At 39.7% G+C, this 22438-nt stretch overlaps 2 protein-coding genes and 1 long non-coding RNA gene across 24 annotated transcripts in view; 1 reads left to right on the forward strand and 2 right to left on the reverse strand.

Annotated features, from left to right (window-relative positions):
• The window catches only part of LARP1B (La ribonucleoprotein 1B), a 121430-nt gene extending 118747 nt beyond the window's left edge, over positions 1-2683 (reverse strand). For 3 of the 12 annotated variants that reach the window (XR_001160830.3, XM_012791082.3, XM_012791083.3), the window contains exon 1: positions 1598-2508. Coding sequence is in view for 7 of the 12 variants with exons in the window: in XM_012791082.3 (XP_012646536.1) it covers positions 1598-2090 (493 nt within the window). In the remaining 5 variants the exon portion in view is untranslated. Of the gene's footprint in view, positions 1-1597; positions 2514-2550 lie in introns of those variants that run through there. The other 9 variants (XR_012923254.1, XM_076010620.1, XM_076010619.1 and 6 more) reach the window with 7 other exon arrangements.
• Positions 2684-2779: 96 nt separating this feature from the next.
• Positions 2780-18127, forward strand: LOC142876363 (uncharacterized). Its single transcript, XR_012923257.1, has 2 exons — positions 2780-3051; positions 17895-18127. It is a non-coding gene; the product is annotated as an uncharacterized LOC142876363 (long non-coding RNA).
• Positions 17476-22438, reverse strand: part of ABHD18 (abhydrolase domain containing 18) — a 44937-nt gene continuing 39974 nt past the window's right edge. For all 11 annotated transcript variants that reach the window (XM_076010622.1, XM_076010623.1, XM_076010625.1 and 8 more), the window contains one exon: positions 17476-20859. In XM_076010622.1, coding sequence (XP_075866737.1) covers positions 20808-20859 — 52 coding nt within the window. In that variant the 3' untranslated portion in view covers positions 17476-20807. The remainder of the gene's footprint in view (positions 20860-22438) is intronic.

A 22438-nucleotide genomic window follows, 5' to 3' on the forward strand; every position in this document is an offset into this window, starting at 1 on the left:
CCAGTAGGTTAAACTGTTAAACATTTTTCACAAATCATTTGCAATTGAAATTCCCAAGTCTCATCTTGAAAGTTTTAATTTTTTCTTTTTAGAGACCAGGTCTTGCAATGGTGCCCAGGCTGGAGTGCAGTGGCTATTAACAGATGCTAAGATCCTGCATTATAGGCTTGATTCTCCTGCTTTAGCCTCCCGAGTAGCTGGGATTATGGTGTGCCCACAGTGCCCAGCCTTAAAGTTGTAAAACTTCCAATATTGGTTTTACAATCAAAGAGTTCGGTTTTTGGTAGTTCACTGAATATAATGTATATTTGTGTCTAAGTCTAGAAGCAGGGAGGTGAGACAGCCAATAAGATGATTCACTAGGGCTTTCTTTGCTAAATTGGGAAACTTTACTTAAGGTGTTCTCTTTAGTAGAGTAAGCAGATCTTCCAGCTAGGACAGAATTGTGTCAATATTAAATCTAGAGTAAATTTTTAAGTTTTTTTCTCTAAGTGTCAAAATTTACCAAGAATTAATGAAGAGTATTTCTGTGCAAAAGCTAAAGGATCAATTAAGTCAACACTTATCTCTCTCTACTGGAGAGTTCCTCAGAAGAAATGTTACCATGTGTCTATAATAATCACCTTCCATTTATACCACATCCTTTATTACATTTGATCCTCACAACCTGGTAAACATGCTCAAATTTTTCCTACTTCACGGTTAACCTTAATTTAAGAATCAATGAAAAGTTGCCAAGTAAACAGCTGTAATTTCCATATAAAAAGTTCAATTAATTTACAACTTAATTTAGAAAGCAAAGTAGAAGACACTGCTTTTGTCTTTGTATCATTTCCATTTTCACTTTAAAAAACTGCAATTGCTACAACCAAAATAAAGCACCAAGGGCCATACTGCATCAGTCAGCATTCAAATGCAGTGGCATAATCTAATCTTCTCTAAAGGGAAGGAGAGAGCTAACCGAATGTCAGAAGACTACCTTTAAAGTGCAATCCACTGTTTCATGGCAACTATCCTATTTCAATTATTTTCCACCACAATCATAACTCAGAGCACTTTAATGGCAACTACATCTTTGGTCTCATTTTTAATAAGACTACTTAGCAGTGTTTTGAAAACCTTGGGATTTTCAGCTTATTATTTCCACAAAAAAGATCACAATCGCACTTCCACTTGCAAATAAATCCCTTTGCTGTCTTGCATCAACCCCCCCCTTTTTTAAAAGTCCACAAAAACTTTCCCATACGATGCACTGCAGTTATCTATCTAAAGTTAGCTACTTTCCCACGTGGGGGCAAAAACACAAGCGCCACCGCGCCAGCGGGGCTGCGCCGCCAAGTTACCCCCTCCAGTGTCCCCATCAGTCAAGGAGAACCTGAGGTCCCACCTCTTCCTGCCGCTCCCTTCCCAGATGCCCATTTATGTAAATAGGCAGAGTGAACGACACCTTGGAACGAAATATCTTCAAGAACTGATAGGGAAAGGAGGCCTGCCCTTCCTCCAGCCCCGCGCCCGCTACCGCCGCCACGCGACGGCAAGTGCTGCGAGTTGTCCCTGCCCGCCCCCTCCCTGTGCCCACCGCAGAGGAGCCACAGACCTGCCTCCAGGGTTTCCAGCAGGGGTGGCGGCAGGCCCGTCCCGGCGGGGGACAGGTGCTGGGGAGGTTTTTTGGTCCAGGGATTTTCCTTAGGCGGCAGCGGCTGCCGCTTTTCCTCAGGAGCAGCCGCAGCCTCCTCCTCCCGGACGTCCTCGGCTGGCAGATCCCGCGGCGGCGGCGGCGGCTCCCCGCCGAAGGGGCCCCCAGGCCCACGCGCCTTGTGAGCCAGGTGCAGTGCCAGGGGCCTCACGGGCACAGCCGCCTGGGGCACGCTGTGTCCCAGCACCAGCGCCGGCGATGGCTCTCCCCACGCCCCAGCCCTGGTGGCGGCCGCGGCCCTCTCTTCCCTCGCCGCCTCCTTGCCCTCTCGTTCGGGCGCGGGCGTCTGCTCGGCCTGCCGGCTCGCCGCGCCCGACAGCGACTCCCTCTCAGCAGTCACCGTGGGCGGATCCTCCCGAGAGTGAGCGGCGGGCACCGGGGCACGAGCAGACATCGTCCCCTTGCCCCAGCCTCCCCAGCCGGGGGGGCCCCGGGGCCAGGGAGCCCGGCTGCCCGTCTCTCCGCCCGGGCACCTACTGGCTCCGGCCTGGGGCAGAGAACCCGAGAGCCCGGCCGCCGTCGCCGCCACCGCCGCCCGCCGAGGCTGTGCAGCGCCCGGCGTGCCGCCCCTCCCCGCGTCGAACGGGACGCTAACCGCCTGCCGGCCCCGTCCTCCTTGGCAGCGCACGCCCCGAGCCCGCCAACACGCGCCGGACGCCGCAGCAGGGAGCCGCGAGCCCTCACCTGGGGCGGGCAGCCGCGGAGGCGCAGCGAGCCGGGCTGGAGGACCTCTACCAGAGTAAGGGAAGCGCGCGCCGCGCCAGCGGTTAACTGCTCATGGGGCGTGGAGGGGGCGGTCCGAGAGGACCGGGCGGGGGCGGGGCCTCCCTGAGGAGCGTGACGTGGCTACTCACCCGCTCCTGCCCTAGCCAGGCCTTCAGCGGTAGCTGACTAAAGAGCCCGCTTCGGTGCCGCCGGGCCTGAGGGCCGGCCCCGCCCCAGCGGCCAGCCGAGGGGGAGGGAGGGCGGACAGGGCTATTCCCCGGCTCGCGGGCTAAGGCCGCCCAGGCTGCGGGGTCAGGGGCGGGGCGCGCACGGGGCCTCTGTGACTCGCTGCCGGCTCGCGCCCCGCTCCCGCGGCGACGGCGGCCGAGGGCCCGGAGCGGCCAAGCACGTGGCGCCGGAAGGACCTGGAGGCCGATTTGCCCTTAGGCCTAAAGCCGAGTCGCCTTAGGGGAAGAAATGTGGGGCGGTGTCGGTCACTGACACGGGGCGGCTCCGGAATGGGCCGCGATCCCGGACTGGCCGCTTAGCCCCCTGGTGCCTTCGCCCAGTGAAAGTTTTCCCCCAGCGCCTGAGGGCATTGCGGTCACCTGTAATCTTGAGGCACGTCCAAAAAGAAAACGGTGTTATTTGTAGGTAATTCTTTATGAAACCTTTGCCAGGGTAATTAGCTTAGTGCGCCTCCCTCCCGGTTTCCCACCCACGAACTCAAGTAGTTTTCGGGTGTTCCTGAGTAAAACAGTTAATATTTCGCCGATTTAAAAAATTTCATGACCTGTTCCTTTAATTTGGGCAGGTAGCACTTGATTACAAATTAAGTATATTCCTAGTGTTTTTTTCCTGGAATGGATGGTTAAATAGTACAAATATGTCTTGATAATAAATCCGATATAAGCTTTCTACTTGGCATCACAGTTAACGAAAGATAGTGGTTTCATGTGCGTGTATTTAATGTTTATGTTCTGGTACGAGGTCGCTGAGACCGGTCACGTTCGCAGGTGAAACTTTTTTCTCGGACCGGCCCCCCTCTTCGCTCTACCCACCCTGTTAAATACCATTTTCCTGCTAGCCCTTTGTAGAGACTTGCAAGGGGTCCTTCTTGGCGTCCCTTGGGACTGCCAAACCAAACACATAATTGGTCTGGGAATCCCCCCCCACCCACACACACACACACACTACGGGTCTCACTGCAATCACTTTAAACTCGAGGTTAATATTTTTTTTATTGACTCAAAAAACGTTCTAGGCAACATTTTTTTATTTTCCTAAGGCTAATTAACTATTTGTGCATTACAACAGCTGTAAAGAATAAGGTTTTTCTTGTTTCCATATCAGTAATCTCCAATTTACCTGACCCTAAGCAACCTCCTGAACCTGCTTGCAATTAAATAGGGATTGTACTTCCACCTGTAGTCGCAGACAGGCGCCATCTTTACCAGCTCCGTTCTGGGTGAGGCCTCGTGTTTTTAGCTACCGACTAGCTGTTCTTCCAGTTGTAATCAGCCCTTTGGAGTCCTACTAGGTAATGATTGACTCTCTCTTTTACAAAAGCCTATCAAGAAATCCTACTTTACCATCCGTTCAAATATGTGTGCATTAAAGACTAAATGAGGAGGGCGTGGTGGCTCACGCCTATAATCCTAGCAGTCTGGGAGGCTGAGGCAGGCGGATCGTTTTAGCTCAGGAGTTCAAGACCAGCAAGAGCAAGACCCCCGTCTCTACTAAAAAATAGAAAGAAATTGGCTGGACAACTAAAATATATATATATATTGGCCGGGCATGGTGGCACATGCCTGTAGTCCCAGCTTCTGGGGAGGCGGAGGCAGGAGGATCGCCTGAGCCGAGGAGTTTGAGGTAGCTGTGAGCTAGGATGACACCATGGCACCATGGCACTCCACGCCGGGCAACAGAGCTAGATTCTGTCAAAAAAAAAAAAAAATAAATAAATAAAGACTAAATCAGTTGAGAAAAAGTAATGAATGATTCTCCAAAGCTTGTTTTATGTGGGCTACATAACCATGTTTTTTTGTTGTTGTTGCCTTCTTGAACTCTGGACCTCAAGAGATCCTCCCGCCTCAAGCTTCACAGATTGCTAGGATTACAGACGTGAGCCACCACGCTCAACCTAGCTGTTGTCTTTTTAAATGAAAAGTCATATAGGGACTTAACAAGTAAAGGTAAAGAAATGATGGAGGGCTTTCTCGGAAATAGGGTTTGCTTGCAGGGAAAGAAGAACCATAGGGTATAATTGTGTGCTCAGAAGGGCTCAAGAAAACTCAGCAGGTTTTGGGGATCTTCACTGTAGTGCAGTGCTACTAATGTCAGGGAAGGGAGCTGGCTCTTTGTTGTCCCTCTTTTAAATGCATACTAGTACTGTAACTCCTGCTTCTGCATAACTGTCATGGAAACAACTTCACGTATCTTCTATTTGCCTGGCCATACCCACTCTTCACCTTTACCATGCTCTTGTGCTTGGTAGGGCTAACTTGTCCAGATTCCACAAACCAGCTCCCTGCCCTCCTTGGTATATGGATGGGTTCAGACAATGGGAATTATCTACAGGAGATTTGGGGCTAGTAGATAATAAGATCATAGTCCTTATTCCTCAAGCTGGGTCACCAAGAATTAGCTGCAGAACAGGTCCTCTCTCTACTTACCCTCTGCAACCTTTCCCTTTGCGCCTTCAGGCTTAGGGGTAATAACCACCAGCACTTGGGGGTACTGCATTATGCTTTGTTGTTTTCCCTGACTCTTGCCCACACCTCTGTAAATGGTCCTTTTACTTCAAATTACAAAATTTGAGCATTCTATCTGATTTTAGCTGGGACCCTGATTGTCCCAATTTGCCATAACTGACCTCCATTTCGTTACTTTGTACTGCCTCTGCAGGTGCTTCCCAGAGTCTTCCTCTGTTTCTTAGTTGAAAATCAAGGACAAAAGACAGATTGGCTCTACTTATTTTTTCTAGCAAGATCACACGAGTCATTAGCCAATCTATAAATGATTTGCCCTTGGGAAGGGTGCCTACCTGGCCTGGACAAACAAATTATTTAGCTCAAAACACTGTCATCAAGGCAATGTGAGGTGGAAGGAGAGCCAGTTTCCAGTGAGCATGTGTGAGAAGTAGCTTTAACCTTTATCCTTTAACTAGGTTTCCCCCCCTTTTCTCTATTTTACTGAATGGCACTACCTTCCTTTAACCAGAGGTTTTTTTCCCCTCTTCTCAGTGAATGGCACCACCTTGCATAAAACCTAGGAGTCATCTTTTTACCTCCTTCCCCTCATCCTCCATGGTTAGTTTATTCATTTACAAAATTTCTCAAGCATCTTCCAGGTAATGTTGTAGACACTCACCAAGACCAATTGATTGTACCTTCTAAGCATCTGTCACATCCTTCTGCTGCTTTCTCCACTGCCCCCCTCACACCGCCTCCCCCCCCCCCCCGCCTTTTAACTGGTCTGTCTGCCTCCATTTAGACCTATTTGATAAAATTGTTATGATATTACATGAGATAATATGTGCAAAATGTTTACCATAGCATTTTTATTGCTTTTAAATCAGTAGATTTAAAAAGAATGAGTGACCTTAATTTTACTGAACTACTGAGGTTAAAGGCCCGAATTCTTGTCCTGCAGGTGGGATGGGTAGGAGGGGATGGGTACACTGATACCTAGCAGGGGTGGTGCATGGCTGTCTTAGGGATGGGCATGCTTGTAGCTCTGGCTGGCACTGCAAAGGCTATTTATACAATCGAAGCAAATTTATACCCCTGTAATATTCTGAAATTTGAAAAAAAGTTAGCTGATAATGCGTTTTATTTTTCAATTTGGTTGTAAAACCTTTGAGGACAGGTATCTATTTATCCTCATAGTGTCTGTCTTACACTCAGTAAATGTAAAGATTTCTGTTTTGTTTTAAAAAAGGCCTGCTTTTTTTTTTTTTTTTTGGTAATGGAATAGAGTTATCTTTTGAATGGAAGAATGGTTTTCTACGCCCTCAGAAGTTATGAAACTCATAAAGTAATTCTCATTATGCAAACTTGATCACATTGTTCAAATGAACCTTCAAAAAGTGATTCCTGTTTTTCCTGTTTAGAGTATGCTAATATATCATCAGATGATTGAACCTAAAGCCCTTTCCCCTCCCCTAGAATCTCAGGAAATTTCAGTCCCATGAGAACATCAAGGTCCTCTAATAATTACCAGTGCAATTTAGGTTCAGGCGGGCAAAAACCCGATGTGCATAGAGCTGTATTGGATGCTAGAGAAGTTTCAAAGAATGCATTCTATATCATCTGTTTCAAAGACCAGCAGCAGTACAAAAAGATAAAAATGAACCCAGAGATTTTTTTTAACTTCTTACAAAATAACCACTTTTAAGAAGAGTGAATTTTACACAAGATATCCTGAACCATCATTTCCTCCAAGATGCAGAGCCTTTGGCTCTGTTTATCATAATAATAGCTCCTAGTCATAAATAGTCCCTATTATCTCTAATCTATGAGGCAGGGTCAATGCTAATATTTAACTGATAATCTTTGCACCCTCCCGCCCTAATGTCCATTAGAACCTTACTTTTGGTAAATACAACTGACATATTCAGTTTATATAAAATGAGAATAAAAGCACCTGTAGAAAATGTTGCTCTTTTTTTACTGACTTGTATCACACAAATATATAAAACCACTGTGCTTGCCATTGCAAACATAGCTTCAAGTCAAATCTAGGCTACCTTCCCACCAGATTGCTATTCCTAAACCCCTTCCTAAGTAGGAATTCTGTAGCTCTTTTTACTTTTAGGCAGGTTTTGGGGGCTGTTTTTTGTTTTTGTTTTTAAACAGGGTCGATCTCTGATGCTTGGGCTGGGGTACAGTGGCATCATCATAGCTCACCTGTAACCTTGATTTCCTGGGCTCAAGCCATCATCCTGCCTCAGCCTCCTGAGCAGCTGGGACTATAGGCACATACCACCACACCTGGCAAAGTTTTTAAATTTTTGTAGAAACTGGGTCTTGATGTGTTGCTCTGGTTGATCTCAAGCTCCCGGCCTCAAGCAATCCTCCTGCCTTGGGCCTCCCAAAGTGCTAGGATTATAGGCGTGAGCCACCATCCCCAACCTACTTTTAGGTAGGTTTTAAAAAGCCAGTTTTACTCAACTAAGGCTCTCAAAAGTTTAGGTCTTGGCTAAGAACTCTCAGCCTGTAATATCTGATTTAGAACTCAAATCTGCCTTTCTTGTCACTCTATTTAGTCTTTTTTCTTTTATAATAACTTGTAATAACAAATAATAGTAAAATTTAATTTAAAAAATAGTATTCAGTAAGCTCCAGGAAGCATAACTTTTTTTTTCCAATTTTCGAACAGGGATTGTCAAACAATAAGGAGTAGGATGGGGTCAGTAACCTTTCTGAAGGCTTCCTATTATTCTAATATATTTAATATTAGTACAGTCTTGCCAGTATTGGTACAACATAAATGTGATCCTTAAATTCATGTTCATATGAACTTCAGTGGTTGACATCAGAAAAAATAAACTTTGAAAAAATTTTAAAAAGAAAAAAACTTTGTGGAGAAATTAGGGAAAAGTTTTTATCAGCTTCCTAATACCTGTCATGGCTTTAAGTCAATTTATAGGCCGGGCGTGGTGGCTCACGCCTGTAATCCTAGCACTCTGGGAGGCCGAGGCAGGCGGATTGCTCGAGGTCAGGAGTTCAAAACCAGCCTGAGCAAGAGCGAGACCCCATCTCTACTATAAATAGAAATAAATTAATTGGCCAACTAATATATATAGAAAAAATTAGCCGGGTATGGTGGCGCATGCCTGTAGTCCCAGCTACTCTGGAGGCTGAGGCAGCAGGATTGCTTGAGCCCAGGAGTTTGAGGTTGCTGTGAGCTAGGCTGATGCCATGACACTCACTCTAGCCTGGGCAACAAAGTGAGACTCTGTCTCAAAAAATAAATAAGATAAAATAAATTTATAAATATTCACTGAGTGCTTGCTATGGTCCAGTTACTGGGCTAGATATTAGTCAATTCAGGAACTTACACAGAGAGGCAAAATGCATAGTGTAATGGTCTTCACATCTCATGACTTAATGTATATAATTGAGCCAAAAGTTTCATAAAACAATACTTATCTTTACTGTATGAATATCTATTCAGTTCTATTTCACCTTTTTATTTTATTGGCATATTTCACTTTATTTTGGAGAGAATCTCACTCTGTCACACTGGGTAGAGTGCAGTGGTGTCATCTTAGCTCACTACAACCTCAAACTCCTGGGCCCAAATGATCCACTTGCCTCGACTTCCCAAGTAGCTGGGACTACAGGTGTGCACCACGACTAATTTTTCTATTTTTAGTAAAGACTGATTTTTATATTTTTAGTAGAGACATGGTCTCACTCTTGCTCTGGCTGGTCACTTTTTTAAAAAGCACTAAATTCCTTAACCTGGTTATAGATTGTAACCTACAGCTTTAAAAAAAAATGAGTGGTACAGTAGTTAAACTGAAGATAGATTATCTGGGTTCAAATACCAGCTCTGTCACTACCCAACAGTAAAATTGAGCACAAGTTACATCTCTGTGACAGTTTTCCCATCTGTAAACATGAATAATAATTGTACCTACTTTGTATGGTTGTTGTTAGGATTAAAGAGTTAATTAAGGCTGGGCGCGGTGGCTCATGCCAGGCCGGGGCGGGCGGATTGCTCGAGGTCAGGAGTTCAAAACCAGCCTGAGCAAGAGCGTGACCCCATCTCTACTATAAATAGAAAGAAATTAATTGGCCAACTCATATATATAGAAAAAATTAGCCGGGCATTGTGGCACATGCCTGTAGTTCCAGCTACTGGGGAGGCTGAGGCAGTAGGATTGCTTGAGCCCAGGAGTTTGAGGTTGCTGTGAGCTAGGCTGATGGCACGGCACTCACTCTAGCCTGGGCAACAAAGTGAGACTCTGTCTCAAAAAAAAAAAAAAAAAAAAAAGAGTTAATTAATTTAAAATTCAGACTGGTGCCTAATAAATAGTAAGGGCCAACAACTACAGGTCGTAATCATCATTGTTATTATCATCATTATTATTACTATTTTTATTACATGAGACTGACAAAAAGCAAACAAGTGCATTATTACAGATTGTTGATAATTATTATGAAGAAAACAAAGAATACAAAGAGTGGGATCAATGGCCCTTCGGAGGAGGCAAAATTTAAACTGAGAACTAAAAAATGAGAAGGAACAGGCTATGGGACTAGTATTTTCCTAAAATGAAAGGAGCTTGGAGTTAAGAATTAAACCCAGATATAAAACCATCCTCATATTGTCATTTAATCTTCGACAAGACAGATAAAAATATATGCATTGGGGAAAAGAATCTCTAGTCGATAAATGGTGCTGGGGAAACTGGATAACCACACATGCAAAAGATTGAAACTGGATCCCCACCTCAAAAAAATCAACTCATGCCGCTGGATAACAAACTTAAATGTAAGGCATGAAACATTAAGAATTCTAGAGGAAAATGTTGGAAAAACTCTTATAGACATCAGCTTAGGCAGAGAATTTATGAAGAAGACCCCCAAAGCAATCACAGCAGCAACAAAAATAAATAAATGGGACCTGATCAAATTAAAAAGCTTCTGCACAGCCAAGGGAACTATCATTAGAGTAAATAGACAACCTACAGAATGGGAGAAAATAATTTGCTTTCTACACATCTGATAAGAGGCTGATAACAAGACTCTATATAGAACTTAAGAAAATCAACAAGAAAAAAATCAAACAACCCCATCAATAAATGGGCAAAGGACATAAACAGAAACTTTTCAAAAGAAAACAGAATTATGGCCAGCAAACATATAAAAAAGTTTTCAACATCTCTAATTATTAGGAAAATGCAAATAAAAACCCCAATGAGATATCAACTCCAGTGAAAATGGCCATTATCAAAAAGTCCCAAAACAACAAATGCTGGCGTGGTTGTGGAGAAATTGGAACACTCTTACACTGCTGGTGGGACTGCAAATTAGTACAACCCTGTGGACAGTAATTTGGCTATACCTCAAAGAGCTAAAAAATAGAAATATAATTTGATCTACCAATCCCACTACTAGGCATCTACCCAAAGGGAAAAAAAAGACATTCTATAATAAAGACATCTGCACTCGAATCTTTACGTGGCAGCACAATTCACAATTGCAAAGATGTGGAAACAACTCAAGTGCCCATCAATACATGAGTGGATTAATAAAATGTGCTATATGTATGCCATGGAAAACTAAACTACAAAAAAAACAATGGTGATCTAGCACCTCTTATATTATCCTGGATAGAGCTTGAGCCCATTCTCTGAAGTGTAGTATCACAAGAATGGAAAAACAAGCACCACATGTACTCGCCATCAAATTGGTACTAACTGATCAACACTAAGGTGCTCACATGGTAGTAATATCCATATGGGTGCCAGTCAGGTGGGGGGGCTTTAGAGGGGGTAGACTCACAACTAATGGATGTAGAACGCACTGTATGGAGGAAGGGCACACTTGTAGCCCTGGCGTGGGTGAAGCAAATGCATTACATGTAACCAAAATGTACTCCCATAATATCCTGAAATAAAAAAAAAGAGAAAAGAGGATAAATGAAGCTGGGGTGCTATTAACCATGAGGCAAAAGCTCACTGGACCATCTTGGACACTGATTACCATATTGATGGTGTCTTTAAATTCAACAATCAGCTTAAGTCCATCCAATTGAAGTGTTTACATGTAATTGTACACAGATAAGCTCTGCCATGGGTAACTTAAAAATAATAACAAGTCTTGTTGGGAAAAGAAAAACATACCCCTTAAAAATCAAAACCAAAATATCCACAAATTTATGGTTTAAGTGAACAACCATGTAATATAATAATACCCAGGTCAAGAATTAGAACTCCCAGGTGTCCCTTCCTATTCCCAGCACTTTCCTTCCCTTAAGAGGTAAATAATTTCCTTGCTTTTCTTTGTGGTTTATCACTAAGTATACATCCCCTAGTTTTGCCTTTTTTTTTAACTATAGATAAATGAAATCATACTTTATTCTTTTGTGTCTTGGGGCTTTCATTTAATAGTATGTTTTTAAGATTCATACAAGTTGAGAGTAGCCATAGGTCATTCATTTTGTTACAGAATGTGTATTTCATTGCATGACTATACCACAATTTTTTATCCATTCTATTGTTGGTGGCTTTTTGTTGTTTGTTTCCAATTTGGGGCTACTATAAACATTGCTCTTAAGAACATTTTTCTTTTCTGGTATGCATGTACTAATATCTCTAGTATATCATTTTAGGAATAGAATTTGATTTATAGGGTATGCTTATCTCCATCTGTTCTAGATATTGTCAAACCATTTTCTAACTCTTATGCCAATTTACACTCCTACTGGCAGTATTTGAGAGTTCTCCATATCCTGGACAACATTTCTTCCTTTCTTTTACATTGTCAAGGGTGATAATTTACATTCTTTTCTGTAACCATAATGCACTTCTTTGTGCTTTGTTCATAGCATTTAAGAATCTACAAACATTCCCCCCTCCTCACTACTGCACTTGACAAGTCTTAAAAAAAAAAAAAAAATCTACAAACAGCTTTATGTTATTTTGAGTTTGTAGATATCCCTCACTATAGAACAATGTATTATAAGGATTGCATTTCCCTCTCTCTGGTTTCAGTGTTATGATCCTCTAGAAAGATCAAATGGATTCATATCTTATACTGTCAGTATAAGATCACTAGCAAATTCCTAATACATTTTAGTTAGATTCACATATGTGGTTATTAACTTCTCTGGAAAAGATTTTATTTTTCCATGAGTTCCTGATTACTTTTCTCCTCTGCTTCCATGATACTATGTTCTTATGCTTTTCCTCCTGTCTTTCTAGCCATTCCTCAGTCTACCTTTTTAATCTTTCTTTGCCTGAACATTAATTGTTGGTGGAGGTGCTCAAGACTATGTCCTAGGTCAACAGATTTTCAAACTGTGGTCCCCAAACCCCTAGGGTCTTGGAGGCCCTTTCCAGAAGTCTGCAAGGTCAAAACTATTTTTATAATAATATTAAGATATTAATTCCTTTTTCCCCTTTGTTGACATTTGCAAAATTGATGGTAGAGTAGTTCGCTGGAGAATAGTCAGATTCAAGGCAGTGGCACCAACCTGTACTAGCAGTCATCATATTCTTCCCAGTTACACATTCTCAATTTAAAAAAATTGCAAGCTTCATCTAAGAATGTTCTTGATGCAGTAGTAAAAATTGATTTGATCAAAACTTAACCCTTGAATAAATATGTGTATTTTTAATATTCTGTGTGATGAAATAGGAAATACACATAAATCACTTCTGCTGTATGCAGAAGTATGATTATCTTTAGGGAAAGCACTTCTGAGCTTGTTTGATTTATAAGCAGAACTAGCTGCGTTTTTCATGGAACACGTTTTTACTTGAAAGAATGACAACAAAGTAGATTTATTCATGCTTAGGTGATTTGGTAGACATTTTCTCAAAAATGAATGACATGAGGCTGTCACATCAATGGAAACAACTGACAATATTTGTTGCTAGTGATAAAATTCAAGCTTTCAAGAGAAAAGTAGATGGGACTGCAGACTAGTTCAACCTCTGTGGAAAGCAATATGGAGATACTTTAAATCGATACAAGTGGGTCTACCATTTGATCCAGCAATCCCATTACTGGCATCTACCCAAAAGAACAAAAGTCACTCTATGAAAAAGACACCTGCACTCAAATGTTTATAGCAGCACAATTCACAATTGCAAAGATGTGGAAACAACCCAAGTGCCCATTAATACATGAGCGGATTAATAAAATGTGGTATATGTATACCATGGAGTACTATTCAGCTATAAGAAACAATGGTGATGTGGCACTTCTTGTATTTTCATGGATAGAGCTGGAACCCATTCTATTAATTGAAGTATCCCAAGAATGGAAAAAGAAGGCCGGGTGTGGTGGCTCATGCCTGTAATCCTGGCACTCTGGGAGGCTGAGGTGGGCGGATTGCTCAAGGTCAGGAGTCTGAAACCAGCCTGAGCAAGAGTGAGATGCCATCCCTACTATAAATAGAAAGAAATTAATTGGCCAACTAATATATAGAAAAAATTAGCCAGGCATGGTGGCACATGCCTGTAGTCCCAGCTACTTGGAAGGCTGAGGCAGTAGGATCACTTGAGCCCAGGAGTTTGAGGTTGCTATGAGCTAGGCTGATGCCATGGCACTCACTCTAGCCTAGGCAACAAAGTGAGACTCTGTCTCAAAATAATAATAATAATAAAAAGAATGGGAAAAGAAGCACCACATATACTCACCAGCAAATTGATATTAACTGATCACCTAAGTGGACATATAGGAATAACATCTATTGGGTTTCAGGCAGGTAGGGGGAAGAGGATGGGTATATACATACATAATGAGTACGATGTGCACCAGTTGGGGGATGGGCACGCTTGAAGCTCTGACTCGAGGTGGGGAGGGAGGGAAGGGCAATATACATAACCTTAACATTTGTACCCCCATTATATGCTGAAAAAAATTAAAAAAAGGTGAAAAGTAGAAGTTTGGAAAACTTGTAACCACCATGAACTCAATAGCTTCCCAGTGCTTAAAGATCTTCTGAAGAGCTCAGTAGTGATTTTAATGTATTTTTTAATGTTGTATAATGAAATGGGTCCATTTTTAGAAAGTCTGCATAACCCAGTGACCCAATATTTTCCAAATGTCTAAAAATGTTACTAAATCATACATAGAGAAGATGAAGGATAAGAACAACTGCTGGCTTTTTTTCTGATTTAAAATGTTTTCATTATTTTATCCCTTAAATATGAACAATCATATTTATTATTGTATAATTGCTTGATTCCAAGGCAATCATACACATTCATAAAAAAAAATATATATATATATATATATATATATGTATGTATTTTTATTTTGGGACAGAGTCTCACTCTGTTGCCGGACTAGAGTGCCATGGCATCAGCCTAGCTCACAGCAACCTCAAACTCCTGGGCTCAGGCCATCTTTCTGCCTCAGCCTCCTGAGTAGCTGGGACTACAGGCATGTGCTACTGTGCCCGGCTAATTTTTTCTATATATATTTTTAGTTGGCCAATTAATTTCTTTCTATTTTTAGTAAAGATAGGGTCTTGCTCTTATTCAGGATGGTTTCAAACTCCTGACCTTGAGCGATCCTCCCGCCTCGGCCTCCCAGAGTGCTAGGATTATAGGCGTGAGCTACCACGCCCGGCCCATAAAAATATATTACTTGAAAATAATTCAGGGTTATATGGATTATCTGGATTAGGAGTTGGTAAACCATGGGCCAAATCCTGTTTACCAACCGTTTTTACACAGGTGCAAGCTAAGAATGAATTTTACATTTTTTAATGGTTAAGAAAATAAAGAGAGGCCGGGCGTTTCAATTAAAAGCACTTGCTTTTGTGTTGATATCAGTATTTGGCAGTACCTATCTGTGCAGAGACATTTTTAAAGATATAATATGTAAAATGTCATTATAAATCAGTATTAACAGATGAATATTTACAACAGACTGAGGATAGGGCATATAAAGTTTGAATTATCTCCTCCAAAAAGAATCCCATGCTTCTCATTAGTAGACCTATATTGGAAACCATTGTGCTCAATTATTATTTTGGATTTTATAAAAAAACTGTAGAAAATTTTTTCTTCCTTTTTATATAAGTATCTATATAATATCCTCAGTTTTGCATCTTGGCCTGCAAAGCCTGAAGTATTTACTATCTGGCCCTTTATAAGAAAAGTTTGGTGAGCCCTGTTGTAGAGTTGTAGTTCTTTATATATTCTGGATTTTAGTCCTTTTTCAGATATATTATTTGCAAATATTTTCTACCATTCTGGGGGTTGCTATTTCACTCTCAATAGTGTCCTTTAATGCCCAAACGTTTTTAAATTTGGTAAAATCCAATTTATGTATTTTTTCTTTTGTTGCCTGTGCTTCTGGTATCATAGCAAAGAATGATTGACAAATCCAATTATCATGAAGGTTTTCCCCTATGTTCTCTTCTAAAAACTTTATAGTTTTAGCTCTTACATTTAGGGCTTTGAACCATTTTGAGTTAACATTCTAGATATGGTATAAAAGTATGGGTCCAACTTCATTTTTTGTATCTGGATATCCAGTTTTCCCATTTGTTGAAGATATGGTCCTTTCCCACATTGGATGGTCTTAGAAAGCTTGTCAAAAATCATTTGAAGAGTCTGGGCAAGGTGGCTCACACCTGTAATCCTAGCACTCTGGGAGGCCAAGGCAGGAGGATTACTCAAGGTCAAGAGTTCAAAATCAGCCTGAACCAAGAGTGAGACCCCGTCTCTACTAAAAAATAGAAATTAATTGGCCAACTAAAAAATATATAGAAAATATTAGCCGGGCATGGTGGTGCATGCCTGTAGTCCCAGCTACTTGGGAGGCTGAGGCAGTAGGATGGCTTGAGCCCAGGAGTTTGAAGTTGCTGTGAACTAGGTTGATGCCATGGCACTCTAGTCCGAGCAATAGAGTGAGACCTTGACTCAAAACAAAACAAAAAAATCATTTGATGGCCGGGAGAGGTGGCTCAAGCCTGTAATCCTAGCACTCTGGCAGGCTGAGGCAGGAGGATCACTTTATGGCTGCAGTGAGCTATGATGACCCCACTGCACTCTATCCAGGGCGACAGAGCCAGACTTGGTCTCGATAAAATAAAATAAAATAATCACTTGATTATACATTCAAGGGTATATTGATGGGCTCATTATTTTATTCCGTTAGTCTATATGTCTTTATGCCACTACCATACCAATAATTGCAACTTTGTGGTAATTTATCTTTAAATTATGGTTTTATTACATGTAGTAAGAATGTTTATAATATTTTCACTTCATGAAACATACTGATTTTCTTTTCTTATATGGCTTTTGGAAATATTCCATGTGTACTTGAGAAAAGTTATATTCTCTTAGAACAAGGTGTTTGATATATATCCAAAAGATCTACATTATTGTTCCATTATGATTTTTTTTTATATTGGTACTAATACAGTAGCTACTAGTTACACATGATTGTTTTTTAAAATTTAAGTTAAATAAAAAATTAAGTTCCTTAGTTATGGTAGCCCCATTTCACATGATCAGCAGCCAATGTGGAAAGTGACTACTGTATTAGAGCAGATGCAGTACCTTTTCATCATTATAGAAAGTTCTGTTGGACATTTACTTAATGTTTGATTACGTGACCTGTTATCTTCGTCTGCTGAGGTTACTGTAATAGAATATCAAAAACTGGGTGGCTTAGACAACAAGACATTTATTTCTCACAGTTCTGGAGGTTGTAAAGTTCAAGATCAGGGTACTGGCCCATTCAATTCCTGGCTTACACTTCATACAATCATTGGTTTCCTAGTACTCTGCCTGTAAGAATATTCCTGGAATTAGTTTATCCTACTGCAAAGTGGCCAAAATGTATCTCTTTTCCCTTTGTCTCACCTGCCATAATCTTTCCTTACATTCCAAACTCAGTTTCTTTTTTTTTTTCTTTTTTTATTTTAGCATATTATGGGGGTACAAGTGTTAAGGTTATTTATATTGTCCATGCCCCCCTCCCCCTCGAGTAAGAGCTTCAAACATGTCAAACTCAGTTTCTATAGGAGCCACCAACTGAATCCTTTGGTTAATTTATAACTCTAGATTTTAATTGTTTGTAGTATATTTACTAGTATAAATGTATCCAATATTGAGTAATTTGACATAATGCCATGTCAAAATGCTTGTTTCTCTCACATCACACATATATTGGGGGAAGTTTGGTTCTTGTTATAGATACTAATACTTTTCTGCTAAAGCCTCCCTTACTTATTTCTGCCTTACCTTGTTTGGGACATAAATAACTCGGGGGGAACATACATAGTTCAAATTTGGGTACATTAATCAAATGTGACATGTGTCCTCTGGATTTCCAATACCTCTTGAAAGAAAAAAACCCAAATGATTAGCTTTTTAAATAGACTTTTATTATGAAATATAAAATATTTGGAAATCATTTTTAATATTTCAGTTAAACAATTCAATAATTTTTATGAGAAAGCACCACATTAAAAAATACATTCATAAACAGTCTAAAATACATATGCTAAAATGACTTAATAGTAATTACAACATTAGCAAATCATGAAATTTGGAAACTTTTTCTAATCACAGATTTAAATCAGAGGTCACAATCTTACAATATCTTCAGGGCTGAGGAGGAAATACAAACTGGAGAAGTAGTCTGATACAAGAGAGAGTCCTGTGGACGGTGGCAAACTGAGGAATGCATGCCCAATCTAAAGACTTTACAAATTCAGAAATCTTTTTTTTTAATATAAAATTTTATATTTTATGTTAATATTTTTATCTTTCTTTTACCAGGCCTGCGAGAAGGACAAATTCAGAAATCTTTGAAACATTATATACACCAAATATTAAATAAAACAACTATGGGTCAAACTGGCCTGTGTGGACTAACAGTTTATAACTCTGGTCTAATAATTTCTAGCATTTTATGTAGTATCTCATCCTCAAAATGGCAGACAAATGGCAGGCAGTATTTCGTTGAGGTTTTTTTTATATATGTGTGTGTGTGTGTGTGTGTGTGTGTGTATGTACATGTATATTTGAGAATACTCGAGCCATTATTTTGGGGAGAGTGAATAAAAAAAACTCTATGAAAAGGTATTTTGCACCTTGAATTAACTGAGGTAGTTTCATGGATATATTCTTAAAATATCTGGTTAAGAGATGAAATTTTTAAAATACCATCTTTCACATTTTATTTGGGAACAATCAGTTATACCTAAGAATTAAAACAAAATCAAAATTTTATTTATTTATTTTTTTTGAGATAGGGTCTCGCTCACTCTGTTGCTCAGGCTAGAGTACAGTGGCATCATCATAACTCACTGCAACCTCAAACTCCTGGGCTCAAGGGATCCTCCTGCCTCAGCTTTCTGAGTACCTGAAACTATAGATGCACTCCACCATGCCTGGCTAATTTTTGTATTTTTTGTAGAGACAGGGTCCCACTATGGTGCTCAGGCTAGTCTCAAACCCTGGCCTCAAGTGATCCTCTCAAAGTGATAGGATCACAGGTGTGAGCCACCGCACCCAGCCTCATTCTTTTACCAATATAAATTCACACACTATAGTAAATTATTGCTTAGTAAGAAACATTTTTGTAAAAAATAAAGTATTGGTTTTACTAAAGCTGTGTTCAGAAAACATTCACTCATATCATCTCACTATAAACATGATATAAGAAAATCATTGTAATTCAGTTGCCATTAAGTGCTACTTTATCTTTAAAGGGTATTTTGTGGAAGAACTTTAGATTTTGTACTTTTAGTTAAATATAAAGTTTCTCATCTGAATATGTAAAATTGCTATAGTTGAAATAGCTATGCAGCGTTGGTTTATTATGCTAAAGCATTTTTTTTTTTTTTTTTATTGAAACCTTAAAATCTGTAATATGCTAAAGCATTTTTAAAGAAGTTACTACTTTATCTGCCATCATGACTTCACATTAATTTTTAAATAGTTGACTATGGATGAGGCATTATTAGAGTGATAAATGAAATCTTTTTTTTTTTTGAGACAGAGTTTTGCTTTGTTGCCCCAGCTAGAGTGAGTGCCGTGGTGTCAGCCTAGCTCACAGCAACCTCAATCTCCTGGGCTCAAGCAATCCTACTGCCTCAGCCTCCTCAGTGGCTGGGACTACAGGCATGCGCCACGATGCCCGGCTAATTTTTTCTTATATATATTATTTGGCCAATTTCTTTCTATTTTTAGTAGAGATGGGGTCTCACTCTTGCTCAGGCTGGTTTTGAACTCCCGACCTTGAGCAATCCGCCTGCCTCAGCCTCCCAGAGTGCGAGGATTACAGGCATGAGCCACCGCACCTGGCCGAAATCTCCTTTAAAAATGCTACAAAGGCACATTATTCAAATATTCTCACAAGACTAAGAATACCTATTTAAAAAGAATTTGTAGACAACTCAAAGATTTCAAACAAAACTCAAATACACTTTCTCCAAACCTTCACACAATACCCAACAACATTTTCTACTTTTTTCTTTGACATTTTAGCGCTCAGCTAGAGAAGTTTAACATAAAAAGAAAGCACCAAATCTAGCCTGATAAGCCCCCATTTTTAAAAGTTAGTCGTTGATTGAAAAAAATAAAAGTTAGTAGTTATTATATAAAACTTCAAGTCTTTTCTATAAAATAAAGTTTATATAGGACAAATCAATTTCATATGTGGCTATTAAATTCTGAAATTAAAAAGCCAAAGCTCTGGAAAGAATTGCTGGACAGGTGGCAGCTGCCAACAAGAAGCATTAGAACAAATGATGCTGGGTTAATAAATTGCCTCATTCTTAAAAAAGAAAAAAAAACCAAAGCTTGGATAAAATCAGATGTTTAGCAAACTGAAGAGTAGGCATACAAAAAAATGCTTCTTTTTTTTTTTTTTTTTTTTTATATTCTTTTTCAAGACTACTGTGGTGCTCAACAAAAAAATGCTTGACACAGTATCCATCAATTAATGCAATAGGTCTTCCAATATTTCCATTTTTCGTGAATTGAAACTTTTTAAGTAGGGGAAATATGTTTGGCATTTTTTTCTAACCTAATCTTTGATAAAGTTTTAAAGTCTAGCCAAAACTAATGCATCTTATCTGCATTTCAACATCCACTTTGATTATTAAAAGCACTTATATACAAGGCAATCAGGATTTTTTAGAATTCAAAGTTAACACTGATTTTATACATGGTAAGTATTTATTTCCATGGCAGAAAGTTAACTAAAGTTGAAAACTAGATTATAAATTCACCAGATATTCAAAAAAGAAAAACATGTTTCTCAAATCAGTAGCAAAATGTCATTATAAGGGTACACAGTACAGGCTGATATATTACAATCTTAGTTTGATTTAGCAATTCTATTAAAAACCAATAGGGTTTTTATGAATAAATTTATTTTAAATTAATGAATTATTCATAATTAAAAATTTAAAGTTTTCATAAATAGCAACAACAGACTAGATAGTGAGTATATGGGCTTCCAATAAACAATAATAAAAATATTTTAACATTATTTAATTCAAATGTTGTTTTAAAATTATTCAGATGTATTCAAAGTTTATAGCTGATGGATCTGTAATACTGAATTCCAGACTAAATTGATAGCAATTAGATATATAGTGCTGTCTGCTTGTTCTTCACATAAGATGAAAATTCCTTTTGTAAGAAACATGACGGCTGTACCCGTTACATGAAGTGATCCAATTAGTTAGCGTATTTATGGAGGAAGCGTTCAAATGCATCATAGATGGCTTGTCTAAAATTAAATATGAAAGAAAAACTAAAAGTAAATACCAAAAAGGGAGACAGACAACATATTTACTATAAGTTATTTCCAAATTATGTGTGACTTGCAACCTGACCTTCTTTCTAAAGAGTTATTAAAGAGGTAGTTACCTCAGGATGGGTGTTTAGATCCCTGTAACTTCACCACCCCTACTGGAAAACACCCCTACTGGAAAACCTCAAATGTGTTTCCAACTGATGATAGATCTAGAAGCATCATCTTTTTCTGAAGCACTTTTTTGTGCCTTAGAATATATATAATAAATTTAAAATATATGAAATGATAAAAAGGAACTGGTTTCTCTTTATTCTTTTTGTCACTTTGAAAATTAATTACGTAACTTTTCAGAAAGTGAAATTTAGTCTATTTCATAGATTATGATATAGATGTTTTTGTTTACTAAGGACATGTTCTAGCAACTGAATTTAAAGTCAAAAGCCTTGATTTCCTACATTAACTTCACTAGGTATTTTATTTTTTATTTTTATTCTTTTTGAGGCAGAGTCTCACTCTGTTGCCTTAGCCGTGGCGTCAGCCTAGCTCACAGCAACCTCAAACTCCTGGGCTCAAGCAATCCTTCTGCCTCAGCCTCCCGAGTAGCTGGGACTACAGGCATGTGCCAGCATACCCGGCTAATTTTTTCTATGTATTTTTAGTTTGCCAATTAATTTGTTTCTATTTTTAGTAGAGTCGGGGTCTCGCTCTTGCTCAGGCTGGTTTCGAACTCCTGACCTTGAGAGATCTGCCGGCTTCCCAGAGTGCTAGGATTACAGGTGTTAGCCACCATGGCCGGCCTTTACTAGGTATTTTAATATTTCAATTGAAAAGGAATAGATAAATTGTTCTGACCTTCTGTAAGATATTTTTTCTTTCTTTTTAGAAATGAGGTTTCACTGTCTTGCCAAGGCTAGAGTATAGTGGCTCTTCACAGGGGTGATCATGGTATACTATAGCCTTGACCTACTGGCCTCAAGCGATTCTCTTGCCTCAGCCTCCCAAGTAGCTAGGACCACAGACGCATATTACATCTGTGCATACGCGTCTGTTCATAACACATTTTTTCTAGAGCTTATTTTCTTTTTTGAGACAGGGTCTTATTCTGTTGCCCAGGCTAGTGTGCAGTAGTGTCATCATAGCTCACTGCAACCTCAAATTCCTGGGCTCAAGTGATTCTCTTCCCTTGGCCTCCCAAAGTGCTAGGAGCCACCATGCCTGGCTCCTCTAGGCTTTAAAAAAAAAAATGCATATGTCTATATTTTAACCTAGTTTAAACAATAATTATAAGATATTAATTTCATATGCTACTTGTTTAAGCATGTCCCTACATCCTAACAAAGATATTATCTTTAAAACTGACAGCCTGATAACAGATTATTATTTCCAATACATTAGGAAAACACAACTTTCTAACACTTGTATTTCTTTGGCTCAAGAATGGTTCCTTGTAAATTATAACAAACCATGAGAAGGGAAACAAATTAAAGCTGGATGTTTTGCATGCTGATGTAAACACATAAAGAGATTTTGTTTTGAGGGCAAGTGTGAGAAC

Source organism: Microcebus murinus, chromosome 15, assembly GCF_040939455.1.
Source record: "Microcebus murinus isolate Inina chromosome 15, M.murinus_Inina_mat1.0, whole genome shotgun sequence".
Lineage (NCBI taxonomy): Eukaryota > Metazoa > Chordata > Mammalia > Primates > Cheirogaleidae > Microcebus > Microcebus murinus.